At 39.1% G+C, this 22,855-nt stretch overlaps 1 protein-coding gene across 1 annotated transcript in view; it reads left to right on the forward strand.

The window, feature by feature from the left end:
- Positions 1 to 22,855, forward strand: part of RFX6 (regulatory factor X6) — a 118,936-nt gene that overhangs the window by 31,783 nt on the left and 64,298 nt on the right. Inside the window, exons 5-6 of the mRNA XM_089652139.1 lie at positions 8,684 to 8,761; positions 15,309 to 15,336. Of these exons, the coding sequence (XP_089508265.1) occupies positions 8,684 to 8,761; positions 15,309 to 15,336 (106 nt within the window). The remainder of the gene's footprint in view (positions 1 to 8,683; positions 8,762 to 15,308; positions 15,337 to 22,855) is intronic.

The raw sequence follows: 22,855 nt of genomic DNA on the forward strand, positions 1-22,855 counted from the left end.
GTAAGACCAGTATATTATGACAGTGTGTTTTTATGACTGCTTAGTCGTGATTATTTATACCCTCCAACAAACAAGCAAAACTCAATGGCCAACCACAAAGTTTAAGGATTTGTTTCGCTCAACATAAACTACTGCTTGTAGAATGATAAGATACTTACTTATACTTACTTTATACATTGCAGTAGTAAGTGTAAATTACAGTGTTTAAATACAAGAAGATTATAGTATTTGATCAATATTTGATGGAATATTGAAGAACAGGGATGGAAATGGATGCTGGAAATGATGTATTAATTTTTTTCTGCTGTAGGCACACACAGGAGATGTTCAATTTGGATGGCAAACTGATTAAAAGCTTGTTTGGTTGGTTTTTCTGGAGCTATTTTTAGTGAGGGGTTAGGATGATTCAATAGAGATATGGTATACAGAATGCTTACACAGCCTACATTTTGACAGACGTAAATTAATTGATTTCATAAATGGCAACAGCAATAGCATAGCAATAAGGAGGCTATTCATTCCAAAAGGAGACTAAACCACTAATTTCACAGTATGTAGTAAAGTATATGTGATGATTAAGGACCATCATAGTTTTCTCACAGAATGGGCAGTGGGCCATTAGGCCTCCTTGAACTTGACTGTTCAGTTATTGTATGCTTGCAAAATTTTGCGTGTTACCAGAAATTGCATTAAGAAAGCTTATTTATTTAAAATGGGTTGCCAATACATGGAATGAAAAGGAAACTAAGCCTGCACTTTTTTTAATGCAAAACATCCTTGAATCAGCACAAGTTCCTTGGAACCTACTGTACTTGTTGATATACTAAAGGAATAGAGACTGTCCACTTATTAAAGTGTATGTTCACTGAGCATAGTAATTAACATTATGCTGTGTTTATGTCAAATCGGTGGCATATCTAGAACCTTCAGGGCCCAGGTGCAAGAAACCATGAAGCCCCCCCCCCCTACCCCTGGCCGTGGCTCTTCCCACTGATCCCAGGGGCTGGGGGTAGCAGGACCTGGATAGGAGGGGCAGTGGGGGTGGCATACAGAGGAACCAATCCCCTTCATTTTCCTCCTGCAGCCACTGAATGCCTGTGAGAGGGAGAGGAGGACAAGCTGGCTTTAAACAGTTGCAGGAGGAGAATGGAAGGCATTTTTTTTAATGCTGCCCCCACCGTCCCTCCTATCCAGGTGCACAGGTGCGCAGCATGGGCTCCCTGGAGCATGGGGCCGGGTCACAATTGTGACCCCTGTAGTTATGCCCCTAGTCACATATAAACTCTCTGGTCATATGGAATGGGGGTAATGTACAGAGTATTATGGGATATAAATACACCCCCCAATCAGTCAAAGATTGGGGGGTCATAATATACATTTAGACATCATATATACAGTAATACACTGTTCCTTCTCACCCCCTCACCCACAGAGGTCAGTCATAGATGGTGGTTGGGTCTTCTGGGCTTGTAGTTCAGCCTTCTATGGATCCCCTTCCCCCATGACAGGTCCTCTTTCCCCCTCCCACTGACTGATGTATGGCTAAGAAATAGGGGGGAGGGTGGGCTCAGCGACAGGGGTGGGGTTACCAATTTCTAATCCCCTCTCCATGGAAAGTCCTCTTTCTCCTCCATTGACTGGTGTGTTTCTCAGAAACAGGAGGGTAGGGTGGGCTGAGTGACAAGGGGCAAGGTTACCAATCTCTAATCCCCTCCCCCATGACAGATCCCCTCCCACTGACAGGTGTAAGGCTCGGGGACAGGAGGGCAGAGCTGGCTCAGTGACAGGGGGCAGGGTTACAAGTCTCTAATCCCCTCCCTCATGACACCTCCTCTTTCCCCCCCTCCCACTGGCCTTATATGGCTCAGGGACAGGAGGGCAGGGCGGGTCCAGGGGAGGGGGGCAGGGTTAATATTAACATAACCCTGCTATGCTGTCACTGTCCCAGGCATTCAGTGGCTGAAGGAGGAAAGTGGAGGGCATTGGTTGCTTTATATGCTGCCCCCACCTCTCTATCCAGCTGTAAAGGAGGTCGCACATGCCCCCTGGAGCATGGAGCTTGGGTCACAATAGCGACTCCAGCAACCCCTATAGTTACGCCCCTGCGTCAATCAACCTATTGTGTTTTAGAAAAAAAAAATCACTTTTTAAAACATTTTCCTCACACATGATTGGGTAATCAAAGTAAACGCAACTTTACTAAGCTTAGCAAATATATATCAATTGCAAATTATACCTTTTTCAATGTGACCATTTGCTTTGCTAAGTGGCCAATCTCTATTCCTTTACTAAATTATCCTCTATGTGTTACTGTTCTTATTACCACATTTCCGCAAGCAAAGGTGTGAAGACAGCCCTAAAGGGAAAGTAAAGTGTATATTCAGTGAGCACATATTGTGAGTAATTTTTGCATTGTATTTTCTGGTGTGACTTTGGTCTGTGTACACTGGCATTTTTTTGAGTCAAAACTGCTTTTCTTCCCACACAATGGGAAAGTTTGAATCAACTCAGAAGGAAATCAGGAGTAGCTCAGAAGAAGGTCAAAATCATCTGTAAAGCAAAGGTAGACTAACCAATAAAAAGTGTTTGTATAACTGCTTAACACGGATCAAATGACCTATTGATTAACAGCCTCTAATGCCTCAATTAATGAACCCCTATTAAGCAGGCCATAGACGTGGGGAAACTCGGACATTTTTTTTTCAAAAGTCGTAAATCGGTCGTTCAGACGGCCGACTTTGCCACTAATTAAAAAAAAAAGTCGGCGGGTTTTAGTCCCGTCTACAGCCGTCAATTAATATAATAGCGGTGTCCCTGCATAGAGACCCGTTATTATATTTGACAGAAGAAATAGATTATACAGAAGAAGAAGAAGAGAAACAACATTGTATCTATTTGTACTTGAATAGAAACATCTGTATCCGAAATGCATACAAATAGATACAATGTTGCAACTTTTTTTCTTCTCCGTCTTCTTCTGCAAAATCTATTTTATCTTCTCCTCTTTTCTTCTATTCTTCTTCTTGATATTCTATTTCTTCTTCTCCTGCAAAATCTATTTCTTCTATTTCTTCATAGTCAATTTATTGTCAAATCAGCCAGAAGAACGGCCGATTTGACCATAAATTACTGCGAAAATCGGCCGACCTAACAAATCATCCCAGGATTTTTCAGCTTGGATGATTTTCAAAATCTCTTAAAATTAAGAAAAACGGCCAACATTTTTCTCCACTAACGGTACGAATATCGGCCGATAATTCGGCAAGAAAATCGGAAATCTCTGGCTGCCTTTAGGTAGAGACTATTCAGTAAGCAAAGTGAATGTTCATATGGCTTAGTAAATAGGGCAAAGGTTTGTTTACTTTGCACATGACAGGGTGAATGAAGTGAATACAGCTTGAACTTTTTCAGTATACTAAGAGAACATTCACTTTGCAGAAATGACCTCTCTACTCTCTGACTTCTCTACTCTTCTAGTAAATCAACCCCATAGAATTGAATTGTGTGAAGGAGCAGTATGTGATACTAACATGCAGGAGATTTGCATGTCTAATGAGAATATATGGCTACCTTGTGTATATACATCATTAGAAATTATACATGAATCAGTTTAACCACGTGACAACCGCATTACGTATATAAACATTGTGCTTTCAAAGTAGTTTACCGGGGTTATGGCTGAAGAAATCAGCCCTAACACTGGTTTTGTTCAGTGGATGGCCAGCTTTAACATGAAAGTGGCCCTAGTGGCTCATGAGCCACTGGATGGCTTTTAGTACTTGCAGAAGGGGACCCCCCCCCCCCCCTCTCGCCACTCTCCGGTGTTTCCCAGGCTTACCGTTAATGCCTGAGAAATGATCCAATGGTGCAGCCTCCTCAAGATGGCGGCAATGAAAGATTTTATCGCCTCTGTCGTGATGGAGGGCCGGAGAGACGCCATGACGTTAAATCCGGTCATGGGGGGAAGTAAACACATTTTTTTCTTTTTTTTTAAATCTTTTGCTTTTAAAGCACAGAACAGGTCTGGGGTCTTTTTGACCCCAAATCTCTTCTTACAGAGAACCTGTCACGCATATTTCTATGACACTGGATGTTTACATTCCTTGAAATAGGAATGAGTGATCAAAGAAAAATAAAAGGGAGAGTTTAAAAATAAAAATATAAGAAAATCTTTTTTTTAAGTGTCCCATCCCAACGTGTTCACGCGCACAAGCGAATGCATATGTAAATCATGCACACATATGTAAACAGTGTTTGCAACACACATGTCAGGTATTGCTGTGAACGTTAGAGTGAGAGCAATAATTCTAGCACTAGAACTCCTCTGTAACTCTAAACAGGTAACCTGTAAAAATTTTCAAAGCATCGCCTATGGAGATTTTTAAGTACTATAGTCTGTCGCCATTCGACAACCGTGCACAAAAAAATTTAAAGCCTGACATGTTAGGGATCTATGTACTCGCCGTAACATCCTCTTTCAAATTTAAAAAAAATTGGGTAACTCTTGTGTTTGTTTTTTTTAATACACTAAAGTGTATTTCCCCCCCCCCCCAAATTTTTTTTGTGTTGAAAAACTGCCACGCAAATACTGTGTGACATAAAAAATTGCAACAATCGCCAAGTCATTCTCTAGGGTCTTTGCTAAAATAATAAAAAATATATATATATATATATATATATATAATGTTTGGGGGTTCTAAGTAATTTTCTAGCAAAAAAAAAAAATTGCACTTGTAAACAAAACATCCCAGAAAATGCTTGGTCAAGCTTTTATTACATTGATAAAAATTGTAGGATCATTCTCATGAGGCTGATTCTTTCCATATATGTTTTTTAAAAAAAACAACCTTGAAGACACCATACATTCTCCTTAACTCATGGATTGAAACTTTCAGTCGGAGGTTAGAGAGTTCCAGAAAATCCACTAGTTTTGGACAATGATAGATAGATCTCTCATCTTCCAGCACTAACAATGCAAGATCTAGCTATTGTCTTTAGGTAAATAATTTTTAGCTCTTTAGAGATGAAGTACAAATAGCAGAACCTTATTTAGGGGATGTGATTGAACATGCTGAAAAAATGGCATGACAGCTGGCCCCATGATAACATGTTATTGCAGGCTGGAGATAGCTTCCTTATATCAATCTGCTTATCAGCCGTTGTTTGTGGCAGTGCATGATAAAGACAGGTCTTGTGGGTGCACACACAAAAAGTGAACATATGCTGCAGGAAATGTATAGTATCTTTCAAATAAAGAAGCCATAAATGCAGTAAATTAAATATCAGCCTCCTTTTTAAACTAACAATTGTGTAAATTGAAGTGATATGCAGTAAGAGCAATGTGAAAAATTTGTGGGAAAGATAAGCAATGTTTAGTTTACAGTATACTTTAGGTTAAATTGATTCAAGTGTTTTAAGGTAATAGAATTTAAGATGGGTGACCTATTTTAATTTGCTATATAACTAAAAAAGGTTAATAATACTGGTGTTTATTTAACCCTTCAAAAAACATAGGTGCCATCACTATCAGTTTCTTGAGGATTCTAGTAAATACAGGCGTACCTCGGTTTACGAATGCCTCGGTTAACGTAATTTTTGGTTTTCGATTGAAAATCCATTGAAAATAATGCCTCGGTTAACAATTTTTTTTCGCAATACGAAGTAAGTTTCCCCAGGATGCATTGCGCCTGGATGATTAATAGTGCGGGTCCCGTGCCTTTAAAGTGCACTTTATAAAGAGTTTTGAACAGATAAGACTTTTTTTTTTTTACTTTTTTCTGACCACTGGAATGGATTAATTGGTTTTCAATGCATTTACGATTTTTTTTAATCATGTCCCTGTACAGTACTATGCCTTTAAAGTGCACTTTATAAAGAGTTTTGAACAGATAAGACTTTTTTTTACTTTTTTCTGACCTCCGGGACGGAATAATTGGTTTTCAATGCATTTACGATTTTTTTTAAAATCTTGTCCCTGTACAGTACTATGCCTTTAACCGCCTCCCGCCCACCATATAGTAATATGATGGACACAAGGTGGTTCTCTGGTTCTGGGAGGACGTCATATGATGTCCTCCCATTCTAACCACGCATGCGCGGCTCCGGGAGAGCGATCGGCGGTATGTTGTGTCCCTCGGACACAGTGGATCACCAATCCACGGAAAGAGCCGAAGATGTTGGCTCTGTCATGTGATTAGCTGTGTCCAATCACAGCTGATCACATGTAAACAGGGAAATGCTGGTTATTGGCATTTCTCTCCCCACGAGCTGTCACGCTGACAGCTCGAGAGGAGAGGAGAGCCGGTAATCGTCATTCCTCAGAGGGGACATGTACACAGATCATCAAAGCACTGATGATCAGTGTGCCCTGATGATCTCTGTAGCCCCAGCAGTGCCACCTGTCAGTGTCCATCAGTGCCAGCTCTCAGTGCTCATCAATGCCACCTGCCAGTGCCACATCAGTGCCACATTTCAGTGCCCATCAGTGCCACATCAATGCCACATATCAGTGCCCATCTGAGCTGCCTTTCAGTGTCACCCATCAGTGCCAGTCAGTGCCACCTATCAATGCCAGTCAGTGCCACCTATCAGTGCTACCAATCAGTGCAACCTATCAGTGCTGCCAATCAGTGCCGCCTATCAGTGCCAGTCAGTGCTGCCTATCGGTGCCTGTCAGTGCCGCCTATCAGTGTGCATCAGTGCCACCTAACAGTGCCAGTCAGTGCCACCTAACAGTGCCAGTCAGTGCCGCCTATCAGTGCCAGTCAGTGCCACCTATCAGTGCAACCTACCAGTGCCACCTATCAGTGCCATATATGAGTGCTGCCTTTCAGTGCCCATCAGTGATGCCTGTCAATGCCCATCAGTGCCACCTACCAGTACCTCCTCATCAGTGCCCATCAGTGCCACCTATCAGTGTCCATCAGTGCAGCTTATCAGTGCCAATCACTGCAGCCTCATTAGCACACATCAGTGAAGTAGAAAAATCACTTATTTACAAAATTTTATAACAAAAACTAAGAAAAAACATTTTTTTTTCAAACTTTTCTGTGGTTTTTGGTTTGTTTAAGTAAAAATAAAAAACCCAGAGGTGTTTAAATACCACCAAAATAAATCTCTATCTGTCACAAAAAATGATAAAAATTTCATACGGGTATAGTGGTGCATGACCGCGCAATTGTCATTCAAAGTGCAACAGCGCTGAAAGCTGGAAATTGGCCTGGGCAGGAAGGGGGTATAAGCAGGGGAGGACTGACCATTTGGAAACTCGGGCACTGCCCGAGGGCCCGGGGTCAGTAGGGGGCTCCATGAGATGCCCCTGGTACCTTTTTCATAGGCTTTTTTGAGTTTGGGCAAGGACACAGGGGCCCCATGATCCCCTATTGCCCAGGGGCCCCATGAGTTGTCAGTCCGCCCCTGGGTATAAATGCCCTGTAGGCTAGTGGTTAAAGTGTACTTTATAAAGGGTTTTGAACAGATAAGATTTTTTTTTTTTTACTTTTTTCTGACCTCTGGCATGGATTAATTGGTTTTCAATGCATTTACAATTTTTTTAAATCATGTCCCTGTACAGTATTTATGCCTTTAAAGTGCACTTTATCAAGAGTTTTGAACAGATAAGACTTTTTTTTTACTTTTTTCTGACCTCCGGAACGGATTAACTGGTCTTCAATGCATTTACGAATTCATTTTTAATCATGTCCCTGTACAGTATTTATACCTTTAAAGTGCACTTTATAAAGAGTTTTGAACAGATAAAAGACTTTTTCGTACCTTCTTTCTGACCTCCAGAACGGTTTAATTGGTTTTCAATGCATTCCTATGGGTAACCGCTTTTTGGTTTACAAACTTTTCACAATACGAAATGTCCCGGAGAACGCATTACATTCGTAAACCAAGGTACGCCTGTATATTTGAATCAAGATTTGATGACATTGGGACCCAAGCATGCTAAACTAAAATTATTAAAAGAGCAGAAATGGAAGACGTGAAAGCAGGCTCAAGGTCAGGGCTGTATTTACCTTTAGGCACTGGGTGTGTACCTATAAGTAGCAAAGGCTAAATAACTGCTTTTTCCTGTACAGTTATCAACCATGCATTGTTTCTCATTATAACTAAAAATCAAGTAATCTCACAAGCTTGTTTATTCTTAGTTAGTAAATAGCAGTATCAGCTGTATAGTAGGTGTTTAGGTCTAATAGCTCTTTGGTTAAAGAAAACAAAACGTGATATTTAGGATTATGTGTGTTCATAATTAGATTGGTTTTCCCATTTGGTTGAATTTGTGTATTTTATTAATATGATTAAATATAATTGAAATCCTTCCCTATTCTAGCCAAAACTGAGTGAAGTTGCCCTTTAAAAAGTACATCTATGTATGGAAACCAAGGCACATTGTGGGAGATTTACTAAAGCTGGTTCACTCAGAATCTCGTGTACCTGTACATGGTAGCCAATCAGCTTCTAACTTCAGCTTGTTCAATTGAGCTAGCAATAAAACCTGGAAGTTGGTTTTTATGCAGAAGTGCATGAGATTCTAAGTGAACTAGCTTTAGTAAATGAACCCCATTGTGTCCAGTTTGGAAAACAGTATGTGATTTTCATGTTTGTGGTTAAAGTAACTGCAGGTTTCTTTCATTATTTATTTTCCCTATTATAAAAATGTGCTTTTTTCTTTGTACAGATATCATTACTATGGCATTGGCATAAAGGAAAGCAGTGCATATTATCATTCAGTGTACTCTGGAAAAGGGCTGACGAGGTATAAATACTTTTAAAACAGATAAAATAATTATTGATATTTGGAAAAATAATTATCATCGTCATCATCATAGTCATCAACATCTTTATTGTGTTTTAAAAGCTGAAAATAAGCATTAAATTGCATGCAGGTGACACAGACTGTCTGGTTAGTACTTTTTCTTTTAGGTTTTTACTGTAATGCTGTAGTACTACCAAGTCCTTTTTGCTGGTTATCTGGGAACTCATGCTTGTAATTAGAGATGAGCGAATCGAACCAGGCGAAGTGGAATTCGTTTCGAATTTCAGGAAAAATTCGATTCGCGTCGAATCCGAATATTTGCATAATTCGGGTGCGCGAATCGGATTTTTCCCGATCAGCCGGCAAAAGTGTCCCTGCAGAGAGCTCCGCTATTTCTGACAGTTCTCTGACAGTTCCTTCACATGTACAGCGGTTGAAACATTGTATCTATTTGTTTCCATTTAGGATACAGATGTTTTTATTCGGAAATAAATAGATACAATGTTTCAACCGCTGTACATGTGAAGGAACTGTCAGAGAACTGTCAGAAATAGCGGAGCTCTCTGCAGATACACTTTTTGCTGTACTGGAATACTTCTTCTTTTCATTCTTCTTTTCATTCTTCTCATTCTTCTTTTCATTCTTCTTTTCATTCTTCTTCTCATTCTTCTTTTCATTCTTCTTCTTCTTTTCATTCTTCTTTTCATTCTTCTCATTCTTCTTTTCTTCTTCATGAAAAGAAGAATGAGAAGAAGAATGAAAAGAAGAATGAAAAGAAGAATGAGAAGAATGAAAAGAAGAAGAAGAATGAAAAGAAGAATGAGAAGAAGAATGAAAAGAAGAATGAGAAGAAGAATGAGAAGAATGAAAAGAAGAATGAAAAGAAGAAGAAGAAGAATGAAAAGAAGAAGAAGAATGAAAAGAAGAATGAAAAGAAGAAGAAGAAGAATCTTTTCATTCTTCTCATTCTTCTTTTCATTCTTCTTTTCATTCTTCTTCTTCTTCTTCTTCTTTTCATTCTTCTTCTTCTTTTCATTCTTCTTTTCATTCTTCTTCTTCTTCTTTTCATTCTTCTTCTTCTTTTCATTCTTCTTTTCATTCTTCTTCTTCTTCTTTTCATTCTTCTCATTCTTCTTTTCATTCTTCTTCTTCTTCTTTTCATTCTTCTTCTTCTTTTCATTCTTCTTCTTCTTCTTCTTTTCATTCTTCTTCTTCTTCTTTTCATTCTTCTTTTCATTCTTCTTCTTCTTTTCATTCTTCTTCCTCTTCTTTTCATTCTTCTTTTCATTCTTCTCATTCTTCTTTTCATTCTTCTCATTCTTCTTTTCATTCTTCTTTTCATTCTTCTTCTCATTCTTCTTTTCATTCTTCTTCTTTTCATTCTTCTTTTCATTCTTCTCATTCTTCTTTTCTTCTTCATGAAAAGAAGAATGAGAAGAAGAATGAAAAGAAGAATGAAAAGAAGAAGAAGAATGAAAAGCAGAATGAGAAGAAGAATGAAAAGAAGAATGAAAAGAAGAATGAGAAGAATGAAAAGAAGAATGAAAAGAAGAAGAAGAATGAAAAGAAGAATGAGAAGAAGAATGAAAAGAAGAATGAGAAGAAGAATGAGAAGAATGAAAAGAAGAATGAGAAGAATGAAAAGAAGAATGAAAAGAAGAAGAAGAATGAAAAGAAGAAGAAGAATGAAAAGAAGAATGAAAAGAAGAAGAATCTTTTCATTCTTCTCATTATTCTTTTCATTCTTCTTTTCATTCTCCTTCTTCTTCTTTTCATTCTTCTTCTTCTTTTCATTCTTCTTTTCATTCTTCTTCTTCTTCTTTTCATTCTTCTTTTCATTCTTCTTCTTCTTCTTTTTATTCTTCTTCTTCTTCTTTTCATTCTTCTTCTTTTCATTCTTCTATTCATTCTTCTCATTCTTCTTTTCATTCTTCTCATTCTTCTTTTCATTCTTCTTTTCATTCTTCTTCTCATTCTTCTTTTCATTCTTCTTCTTCTTCTTTTAATTCTTCTTTTCATTCTTCTCATTCTTCTTTTCTTCTTCATGAAAAGAAGAATGAAAAGAAGAATGAAAAGAAGAAGAAGAATGAGAAGAAGAATGAAAAGAAGAATGAAAAGAAGAATGAGAAGAATGAAAAGAAGAATGAAAAGAAGAATGAAAAGAAGAAGAAGAATGAAAAGAAGAATGAGAAGAAGAATTGAAAAGAAGAATGAGAAGAAGAATGAGAAGAATGAAAAGAAGAATGAGAAGAATGAAAAGAAGAATGAAAAGAAGAAGAAGAAGAATGAAAAGAAGAAGAAGAATGAATGAAAAGAAGAAGAATGAAAAGAAGAATGAGAAGAAGAATGAAAAGAAGAATGAGAAGAATGAAAAGAAGAATGAAAAGAAGAAGAAGAATGAAAAGAAGAATGAGAAGAAGAATGAAAAGAAGAATGAGAAGAAGAATGAGAAGAATGAAAAGAAGAATGAGAAGAATGAAAAGAAGAATGAAAAGAAGAAGAAGAAGAATGAAAAGAAGAAGAAGAATGAAAAGAAGAATGAAAAGAAGAAGAAGAAGAATCTTTTCATTCTTCTCATTCTTCTTTTCAATCTTCTTCTTCTTCTTTTCATTCTTCTTCTTCTTTTCATTCTTCTTTTCATCCTACTTCTTCTTCATCCTCATCCTCATCCTCTTCTTCTTCTTCTGAGGATGAGGATGAAGAAGAAGAAGAAGAAGAAGAAGAAGAAGAAGTAGGATGAAAATAAGAAGAATTCCAAGCCGGCAAAAAGTGTATCTGCAGAGCTCCTCTATTCTGCAGATACACTTAGAGGAGCTCTGCAGATACACTTTTTGCCGGTTTGGAATTCTTCTTATTTTCATCCTACTTCTTCTTCTTCTTCTTCATCCTCATCCTCATCCTCGGAAGAAGAAGAAGAGGATGAGGATGAGGATGAAGAAGAAGAAGAAGAAGTAGGATGAAAATAAGAAGAATTCCAAGCCGGCAAAAAGTGTATCTGCAGAGCTCCTCTATTTCTGACAGTTCTCTGACATAGAACTGTCAGAAATAGAGGAGCTCTGCAGATACACTTTTTGCCAGCTTGGAATTCTTCTTATTTTCATCCTACTGCTTCTTCTTCTTCATCCTCATCCTCATCCTCTTCTTCTGAGGATGAGGATGAGGATGAAGAAGAAGAAGAAGAAGAAGAAGTAGGATGAAAATAAGAAGAATTCCAAGCCGGCAAAAAGTGTATCTGCAGAGCTCCTCTAAGTGTATCTGCAGAATGGAGGAGCTCTGCAGATACACTTTTTGCCGGCTTGGAATTCTTCTTATTTTCATCCTACTTCTTCTTCTTCTTCTTCATCCTCATCCTCAGAAGAAGAAGAAGAGGATGAGGATGAAGAAGAAGAAGAAGTAGGATGAAAATAAGAATTCCAAGCCGGCAAAAAGTGTATCTGCAGAGCTCCGCTAAGTGTATCTGCAGAGCTCCGCTATTTCTGACAGTTCTCTGACACTCACTCCATACAGCGGTTGAAACATTGTATCTATTTGTTTCCATTTATGGAAACAAATAGATACAATGTTTCAACCGCTGTATGGAGTGAATGTCAGAGAACTGTCAGAAATAGGCTATTTCTGACAGTTCTCTGACATTCAATACTCCATACAGCGGTTGAGGAGTGAATGTCAGAGAACTGTCAGAAATAGCCTATTTCTGACAGTTCTCTGACATTCACTCCATACAGCGGTTGAAACATTGTATCTATTTGTTTCCATTTATGGAAACAAATAGATACAATGTTTCAACCGCTGTATGGAGTGAATGTCAGAGAACTGTCAGAAATAGCGGAGCTCTGCAGATACACTTAGCGGAGCTCTGCAGATACACTTTTTGCCGGTTTGGAATTCTTTTTATTTTCATCCTACTTCTTCTTCTTCTTCATCCTCATCCTCATTCTCAGAAGAAGAAGAAGAGGATGAGGATGAGGATGAAGAAGAAGAAGAAGAAGAAGAAGTAGGATGAAAATAAGAAGAATTCCAAGCCGGCAAAAAGTGTATCTGCAGAGCTCCTCTAAGTGTATCTGCAGAATAGAGGAGCTCTGCAGATACACTTTTTGCCGGCTTGGAATTCTTCTTATTTTCATCCTACTTCTTCTTCTTCTTCTTCTTCCTCTTCATCCTCATCCTCATCCTCTTCTTCTTCTTCTGAGGATGAGGATGAAGAAGAAGAAGAAGTAGGATGAAAATAAGAAGAATTCCAAGCCGGCAAAAAGTGTATCTGCAGAGCTCCGCTAAGTGTATCTGCAGAGCTCAGCGGTTGAAACATTGTATCTATTTGTTTCCATTTATGGAAACAAATAGATACAATGTTTCAACCGCTGTATGGAGTGAATGTCAGAGAACTGTCAGAAATAGGCTATTTCTGACAGTTCTCTGACATTCACTCCATACAGCGGTTGAGGAGTGAATGTCAGAGAACTGTCAGAAATAGGCTAGTTCTGACAGTTCTCTGACATTCAATACTCCATACAGCGGTTGAGGAGTGAATGTCAGAGAACTGTCAGAAATAGCCTATTTCTGACAGTTCTCTGACATTCACTCCATACAGCGGTTGAAACATTGTATCTATTTGTTTCCATTTATGGAAACAAATAGATACAATGTTTCAACCGCTGTATGGAGTGAATGTCAGAGAACTGTCAGAAATAGCGGAGCTCTGCAGATACACTTAGCGGAGCTCTGCAGATACACTTTTTGCCGGCTTGGAATTCTTCTTATTTTCATCCTACTTCTTCTTCATCCTCATCCTCATCCTCTTCTTCTTCTTCTGAGGATGAGGATGAGGATGAAGAAGAATAAGAAGAAGAAGTAGGATGAAAATAAGAAGAATTCCAAGCTGGCAAAAAGTGTATCTGCAGAGCTCCTCTAAGTGTATCTGCAGAATAGAGGAGCTCTGCAGATACACTTTTTGCCAACTTGGAATTCTTCTTATTTTCATCCTACTTCTTCTTCTTCTTCTTCCTCTTCATCCTCATCCTCATCCTCTTCTTGTTCTTCTGAGGATGAGGATGAGGATGAAGAAGAAGAAGAAGTAGGATGAAAATAAGAAGAATTCCAAGCCGGCAAAAAGTGTATCTGCAGAGCTCCGCTAAGTGTATCTGCAGAGCTCCGCTAAGTGTATCTGCAGAGCTCCGCTAAGAAATAGCGGGGCTCTGCAGATACACTTTTTGCCGGCTTGGAATTCTCCTTCTTCTCATCCTTCTTCTTCTTCTCATCCTTCTCCTTCTTCTCATCCTTCTTCTTCTTCTCATCCTTCTTCTTCTTCTCATCCTTCTCCTTCTTCTCATCCTTCTTCTTCTTCTCATCCTTCTCCTTCTTCTCATCCTTCTTCTTCTTCTCATCCTTCTTCTTCTTCTCATCCTTCTTCTTCTTCTCATCCTTCTTCTCATCCTTCTTCTTCTTCTCATCCTTCTCCTTCTTCTCATCCTTCTTCTTCTCATCCTTCTCCTTCTTCTCATCCTTCTTCTCATCCTTCTCCTTCTTCTCATCCTTCTCCTTCTTCTCATCCTTCTCCTTCTTCTCATCCTTCTCCTTCTTCTCATCCTTCTCCTTCTTCTCATCCTTCTCCTTCTTCTCATCCTTCTCCGTCTTCTCATCCTTCTCCTTCTCCTTCTTCTCATCCTTCTCCTTCTTCTCATTCTTCTCCTTCTCCTTCTCCTTCTCCTTCTTCTCATCCTTCTCCTTCTTCTCATCCTTCTCCTTCTTCTCATCCTTCTCCTTCTCCTTCTTCTCATCCTTCTCCTTCTCCTTCTTCTCATCCTTCTCCTTCTCCTTCTCCTTCCTCATCTCCAAGAGCATTTAAATTAAAGGTACAGTGTTCTGCACTAATTTAAAGGCTCTCTGAAGCCTAGAAACCCTTTTTATAAGTTAAATTCGTAGCGAATAAATTCGCATCGAATCGAATTTCTTCCTCAAATTCGGCGAATCAGCCGAATCGAATTTTTGAATAATTCGCTCATCTCTACTTGTAATTCATAAAATGTAGTCCCAACACACCCACTACTGTAGTATGTACTACAGTACTGTACTGTAGTGTACCAATGACACTTGGACTCTGTGCTTTGTGGATTCTGGCTACTTTGGGTTACAGAGGACTCAAATTTTGATAAACTAAGCTATCTATCTATCTATCTATCTATCTATCTATCTATCTATCTATCTATCTATCTATCCATCCATCCATCCATCCATCCATCCATCCATCCATCCATCCATCCATCCATCTATCTATCTATCTATCTATCTATCTATCTATCTATCTATCTATCTATCTATCTATCTATCTATCTGTCTATCTGTCTATCTGTCTGTCTGTCTGTCTGTCTGTCTGTCTGTCTGTCTGTCTGTCTGTCTGTCTGTCTATCTATCTATCTATCGATTGATCGATCTATATATCTATCCATCCTTCTATCCATCTATTGATCTATCTATCCATCCATCTATCTCCATCTCTATTTATATTTATATCTGCATAACTGTCTAATTTTTCATATTTATTTTCATAAAGGTTTTCTGGCAGCAAGTTGAAGAGTGAGGTATGTCAATTTGTCTTGCTGTCTTTAAAACAAAAATCTTGTATTGCTGTTTTGTTTAACTATTTAAACCCAATAATAAAATGTATTATATTTTTGTTTACAAGTTCTTTGATACGGTGGCTGCATTAGTTTCCGTTTTAGGCTTCTTTTCTGTTATTTTTACCTAGTGATCCTGCCAGTAAAACTGTTCCTGTTCTAGGGTATCTGTGCCCAATGATTATGCTGTATCTATGTCACCTTAAGATGGAATGTGTGTAAAGACTATAGCACATACCCCCTCTTCTCATTTTTATAATATAGGAGGAAATATTATGTAGTCCACAGATATAGATGTTAAATTCCAGTTCAGCAGGGGAAGATAGCTCACTGGAGTTCTAGCAGAATCTATGAGTATCTGTCCTTGCTGCTGGTGTCTTAGAGAGACAAAACATGGGGACATGTGCATATATTAGAAAGTTGCAATAAATATATATATATATATATATATATATATATATACAGTATATTGCCAAAAGTATTGGGACGCCTGCCTTTACACACACATGAACTTTAATGGCATCCCAGTCTTTGTCTGTAGGATTCAATATTGAGTTGGCCCACCATTTGCAGCTATAACAGCTTCAACTCTTCTGGAAAGGCTGTCCACAAGGTTTAGGAGTGTGACTATGGAAATGTTTGACCATTCTTCCAGAACATTTGTGAGGTCAGGCACTTATGTCAGATGAAAAGGCCTGGCTCGCAGTCTTCGCTCTAATTTATCTCAAAGGTGTTCTATCGGGTTGAGGTCAGGACTCTGTGCAGGCCATTCAAGTTCCTCCACCCCAAATTCGCTTATCCATGTCTTTATGGACCTTGCTTTGTGCACTGGTGCTCAGTCATGTTGGAACAGGAAGAGGCCATCCCCAAACTGTTCCCACAAAGTTGGGCTCATGAAATTGTCAGAAATGTCTTGGTGTGCTGATGCCTTAAGAGTTCCCTTCACTGGAACTAAGAGGCCAAGCCCAACCCCTGAAAAACGACCCCACACCACCAAATTTACACTTGGCACAATGCAGTCAGGTAAGTACTGTTCTCCTGGCAAGCGCCAAACCCAGACACGTCCATCGGATTTCTAGACAGAAGTGTGATTCCTCACTCCAGAGAACACGTCTCCACTGCTGTAGAGTCCAGTGGTGGCGTGCTTTAAACCACTGCACCTGACGCTTTGGACTGCACTTTGTGATGTAAGGCTTGGATGCAGCTTCTCGGCCATGGAAACCCATTCGATGAAGCTCTCTTTGCACTGTTGTGCTAATCTAAAGGCCACACAAAGTTTGTAGGTCTTTAGCTATTGATTTTGCAGACGGTGACTTCTGTGCGCTTTAGCATGTTCTGCCCCCACTCTGTCATTTTACATGGCCTACCACTTCGTGGCTGTGTTGCTATTGTTCCCAGTTGCTTCCAGTTTGTTATGATACCACTAACAGTTGACCGTGGAATATTTAGTAGCAAGGAAATTTCAAGCATGGACTTATTACACAGATGGCAGCCTATCATGGTACCACACTTGAATTCACTGAGCTCCTGAAAGCGACCAACTCTTTCACAAATATTTGTAGAAGCAGTCTGCATGCCTAGATGCTTGATTTTATACACCTGTGGCCATGGAGGTGATTGGAACACCTGAATCCAATCATTTGGAGGGGTGTCCCAATACTTTTGGCAGTATAGTGTATATATATACATATATATATATATATATATATATAGATTGTAAGCTCCGAGGAGCAGGCTCCTCCTATCCCTCTTGTATTGAACTGTACTGTTGCTGTATTATCTCCCATTATATTGTAAAGAGCTGAGCAAACTGTTGGCGCTATATAAATCCTGTATAATAATAACTATTAATATATATATATATATATATATATATATAAAATTGGATCAAGGCACAGACTTTAACTTCCTGTACCTCAACTGTACGGTACCAGAATTGCAAAGTATACTGCCAGGAAGGAACTTGGGAATGGAGTGAGGGGGAGGTTTGGATAATCATCTAGTGAGCACTGTCATAACGACAGGAGATATCTTCACAAGCCAGTCCTATCCCTATACCAATTACTCCTGTTCTCCTCAACCTACATGAGTAAATCCAGGAGCATATAAAAACTTCTCAATAATAGCTAAAAAAAAAAACATTTTTTAATGTAATAAAACTATAAATGCATACATTAATGAAATCACATTTCAGGAAAAACCCTAAGGTCCCATTCACACCTGTGCATTTTATGCGCATGCTAGGTGCAAAAGTCTTGCATGAAGCATGTTTGATACACTTTTATTAAAACACTTTGATTTACTAGCACTGGGGAGTGCAAAATCTGATGCAGCTGTGCATGGTAGCCAATCAGCTTCTAGCTTCATGATAAAAAGATAGAAAACATGAGAGCTAGGTAACAAGCCGCTAGCATTAAGGTGAAACCTCAGACCCTTTAGATAAATATATAATATATAATACAGAAATGCAGTACTGAGAACAGTAGTGAAAAATATATATATATATGAAAGTGTGGTGCTAAGGAGCGCTTTAAGTGGTACAATATAGTGGTATTGTCTAATTATGACGTATTGATATGGTGAACATAAAGTGAATGATTAAAGTGACATTCAGTGATCAATGCATAACATAATCAAGTCCAAATGTCCAAAGTGAAATCCGTGACTCGGTCGCTGGAAGCTTTTGTATAATATTGCTCTAACCAGAAGCGCAATAAATAAGTGCATTTGTGTATATAAATCTCATCATGGTCATCTGGATCTGAATGGGTGTATCGAGAATCATCTGGCACACGTCAGCACGTCAGGTGATCAGCAGACCTCACTCGCAGGTTCCAGGGGCATCACGTCCGATGTTAGAGACTAATCATGGGCATATGGCAGGTGTATTTTCAGGACTCCACCTTAGGGGCTCGTTGAATAATGAGCCAGAAAAAAATCTTTGATGCAGTATTTTTTATTTAAATATTGCAAGGAATGTGAAAAAACAAGTGCATTCTCATCTGGCTAACAATAATAAAGATGGCCGCCGGCCTTCCTCGTGGCCTGTGAGACGTGACATCACGTCACCTGCCACCTGCTGGCAGCTGTCATGGGGGGAGGAGGCTTTGGGGGTGAAGGAAGGTTTGTAGCAACATGTTACACCCTAATTGCGGGTATAACATGTAACACATTGCTAAAGGTGAACGTAGCCTTTTTTTTTAAATGTTTAATTCTTTTTATTGTTTTTCCAAGAAAAATACACTTAACATGACCATTTACATGCTCAGGCACTCACCCACGCAGGGGTATCTTAGTGAAAAACAAGGTTTCAGACTGCAAACATACCAACATACTCTGGAGCCATCTGCATGCTGACTGACATGGCTGAGACATGGCTGAGGCTCATGTCCAAGATGGCCACCAGAGATGAAGAAGAGCGGAGATCACTCTGGGGAGGACGAAAGGAGCACAGCCTTCCAGGGGACAGCGGGGAAGCTTGGGGGGTGCCAAGGGGTTTTCTAGAGCCCAGGGTGCAGGTTAGAGAGCTCAAGTTAGGTATATAGAAGCCCGGAGAGTGTAAATGATAAGGTCAGGATGTATCCATTTCTTCTTAAAGAATGTCAAGCACAGATTTGCCACTGGCAAATGCCCTTTATAACTCCAGTAAAATCCAACAGCATCTTGGCAGCAAATGAGCAGTTTATGACTGGCAAACTGGTTCCTTTAGATATGGGTAGCACAGTGGTTACCAGCACTAAGGTCACTGGTTTAGATCCCAACCATGGTACTACATGCCTGGCATTTGCATGTTCTCCCTGCATGGGTTTCTTCCGGGTACTCCCACCCCAAAGTCCCACTGGTTTCCTTCCACCCCAAAGGCATGCTGGTAGGTTAATTGGCTTATGTCTATATTGGCTCTAGTGTATATGAATGTGAGTTAGGGACCTTAGATTGTATGCTCTTTGAGGGCAAGAACTGATGTGAATGTACAATATATATGTAAAGCGCTGCTTAAATTAATGGCGCTATATAAGTACCTGTTATAAATAATATATACAGTTTAGAGCCACCTTTCTATGTTACTAGGTTGCTATCATAATGTGAGTGAGGCTTGTTAGTCTGTACATCCCTTGACTCCTGTTCTGAAACTTGGGGACAGATTGATGACTAAAGCCTAGTACACACGATCAGAAAATCTTACAAAAAATACTGCTTTAGGAGCAATCGTACGATGACCTGATTGTTAGTACACAGGTTTTGTCTGAAATTATGCAAAGGAACAAGCATGATAAGTTTTCTTGCACGATACCAGATTGTATGATTTTCATTTAACTAGCACAATTTTTGTCCAAAAATACAATACAAATACAATACAAATACAATACAATACATTACATCACTTCCAAATTTTTTTCTGTCGTACAAGAATTTTTGTAACTTTAGTAATCTCTTTACTTTTGATATGAAACTAGCATGCAAAAAAACCCCAAACAATCATTTGTTCGGTATTCTCATCATGTAAGTAGTAAGTAAACAGGATCAAACATATCTGATTTTTTACAGTTTCACTGTATCATTGGAATACATTTAGTCAGCATATATGTAAATATTAATTATAATATATGATTATGATATTCATTTTATATATAATGTACAGTCAGAAAGCGAGGACAGTGCTTGCAGTTAAACAGTGATCTAATACACATCAATAAAAAGGTTTCGCACACAGGTCAGTAAGTACAGAGGAAGTCACATATGTTTCATATCAGTGATTCATAAGTAGTGTACCGTGTGCTAACTATAATTAAGTGATATACTTGATTCTCTTCTTATGAACTAAGGCTTAAGATATAATAAGATTTTCTTCCTATGATATGCCCTGCACATAGGTAGGCAATAGTTTAAAGGAAAATTTGATACCAACAGTATTTGTGTAATGAATAGTAATGCAAGGTATTTGGTGTCTAGGACTACTGTACTAGTCTGCGTTTCAAAAGAAACAGCTGTAAATTAACATTATCTAACATGTAGTAAGTAATTGATGTGAAAGATTGAACTACAAACAGACTTGTTTTTTGAGTCAATGTATCACTCACTGTTAGTAACAGCAGGTCTTGGTGCTCCAAGTACGTAGCTAATTATATCCAGCAATCCATGAAAACAGTCCAGGGTGCTTGTGGCATATTGTTTTTTTTTTTTTAGAAATAAATTCCAAAGCTTAAAGAATATGTAAACCCTCACCTTGTAAAACAACACATTTAGTTTAATATAGTAGAGAATAAGTAAATAACCCTCAAGCAGCATACAATCTAATGTTCCTAACTCACATACTTGGGCAAATTTAGACAGGATCCAATTAACCTACCAGCATGTCTTTGGAGGAAACCAATGCAAGCACAGAACATGCAAACTCCAGGCAGGAGATGCCGTGGTTGGGATTTGAGCCAACGACCCTAGTACTGTCACGCAGAAATGCTAACCATTTAGCCACTGTGGATGCATAGGGCCTAGACATGTAGTTTGGTACCATAACATAAATATAATATAGTGGTGCGTGTGTGAAATTATGATTTGTAGGACTAGGGTTACAGTGTGCACATACAACTATATTTCATGCTCCTGTTAAAGTTTATATAAACTCAAGAACAAATATTTAAAGGCTAAGCTTACTTTTTTTTTTAATAAATATTAAATGCACATGCTTTTGAAAGTAAAAAAAAATGCATTATTTTTTTTCCCCAGAACCCTGCAGAGCATTGCACCCATGATTAGTGGATTGCGGGTGTAATGTCAGGTTCCTGCAGACACTTCCTACAGTCCTTTGCCTGTACCTCCTTATGGGCTGTCAGTTTCAGAGCTGCAGGAAATGTCAATGGACTACAAGGGCTTGGATCAGTGCTCCCATAGTCCATTGAGAACTACAACCTGTCTCCCTCAGTGACAAATGTGACTCGTAGTTCATTCACTCACAGATTGCTGTGAATAAATGATGTGGCTGTGTGGGTGGAGCCCCGCACAGCCATGGCAATTTTAAATGTGACAGCAGCCTCAGGGCAGAAGAACTCCACCTGCTATCATTGGGGGGGCTTTGGGGATGAAGGAAGATTTGTAGCAGCATGTTACCCCCCCTAAAGATGGGTGTAACATGTAACACATTGCTTTTTACCTTTTTTACCCTTTTTTATAAGTATTCACATTACATTTGTTCTCAGCTGAATAAAGAGCTCAGGGAGGAGAAACAGCAGCACATTGATCTTCCTAGTAAATGGATGTGCAGGGAGGGGGGCATGTCAGCACATGTATGGTCATTGGATTTTCTCCCAGCACATGTAAAAAAAACTGACCACACCATGCTCTCGTGCCTAGAGTGGTCAGTTTTTGATAGAAAAGCAGAGGGACTGACAGGAACACCAGGGGCTTCACACAAAGGAAACAATACAAAGAGAACAGGACTCTCTTTCATACAATTGCATGGTACAGCAGGCACATGGCAAGAATATGAAATATTGGGTTTATACTGTACATTCTTTAAAAACAATTAAAACACATTCAGTTGCTGAACGTTTCTTGTGCACTGCATTTGCTTGAGAAAGTGTGTGCTTAGCATGAGAAACATTTGTCAGCTGCATGTGTTTTAATTGTTTATAGGCTTTGGAATTTATGACTAAATAAAGAAGAATGATATACGGGGAGAACCCTGAACTCAATTGTGTGTGGGGGTCTATTTTTGCTGGGGTGGGGTCTATTGTTGCTGGGGGGTCTACTGTTGCTAGGGTAGGATCTATTTTTGCTTACATGCAGGAGATCTATTTTACTGTTTTTCTTATTATCATTAACACATTTCCATACAAATTACTTAGTAGCACAAAATGATACTTGCTTCTGTATTCTCTACAAGGGGCGGTACTGGGAGGTGGGTAGGGGATGGAGCCAAGGGACAGTGATCAGAAGTGGGTAGGGGGTGGAAGCAAGGGATGTTGCTCAGAGGTGCGTAGGGCCTGAGACAAAGAGTGACTCAGAAGGGGTAGTCCTTGCTCCTCTTTTCTGGGAAACAAAGCCCTGCATAAGGGGGTTTATTTACTAAAGCTGGAGAGTGAAAAATCAGGCTCACTGATGCATAGAAGCCAATCAGCTTCTAACCTCAGATGGTTCCATTAAGCTTTGGCAATAAAACCTGAAAGCTGATTGGTTTCTGTGCAGAAGTAAGCCCGATTTTGCACTCTCCAGCTTTAGTAAATAAACCCCAAGGTGTTGATAGGCTGCTCACTTTGCAAGGGATTTGCTACGGAGCTTAGCAAATGGGATAAAATTTCACTTTGCAAAAAATATCCAATATTGGATGAAGGAAGTCAGCAAAACTTCATCTCATTCACTAAGCTCTGGGAAAATTCCTTTGCAATGTGCAATTTACTTTCATGGGCTTGTGATCATTCATTTTTGGACAGTTGGCGCTGATCTACTGAAAATACAGCACAGACAACTGGAGTACAGTGGAGCTGTT

Source organism: Staurois parvus, unplaced genomic scaffold, assembly GCF_062004578.1.
Source record: "Staurois parvus isolate SC_StPar_1 unplaced genomic scaffold, SC_StPar_1.0 ptg000672l, whole genome shotgun sequence".
In the NCBI taxonomy this organism is placed as follows: domain Eukaryota; kingdom Metazoa; phylum Chordata; class Amphibia; order Anura; family Ranidae; genus Staurois; species Staurois parvus.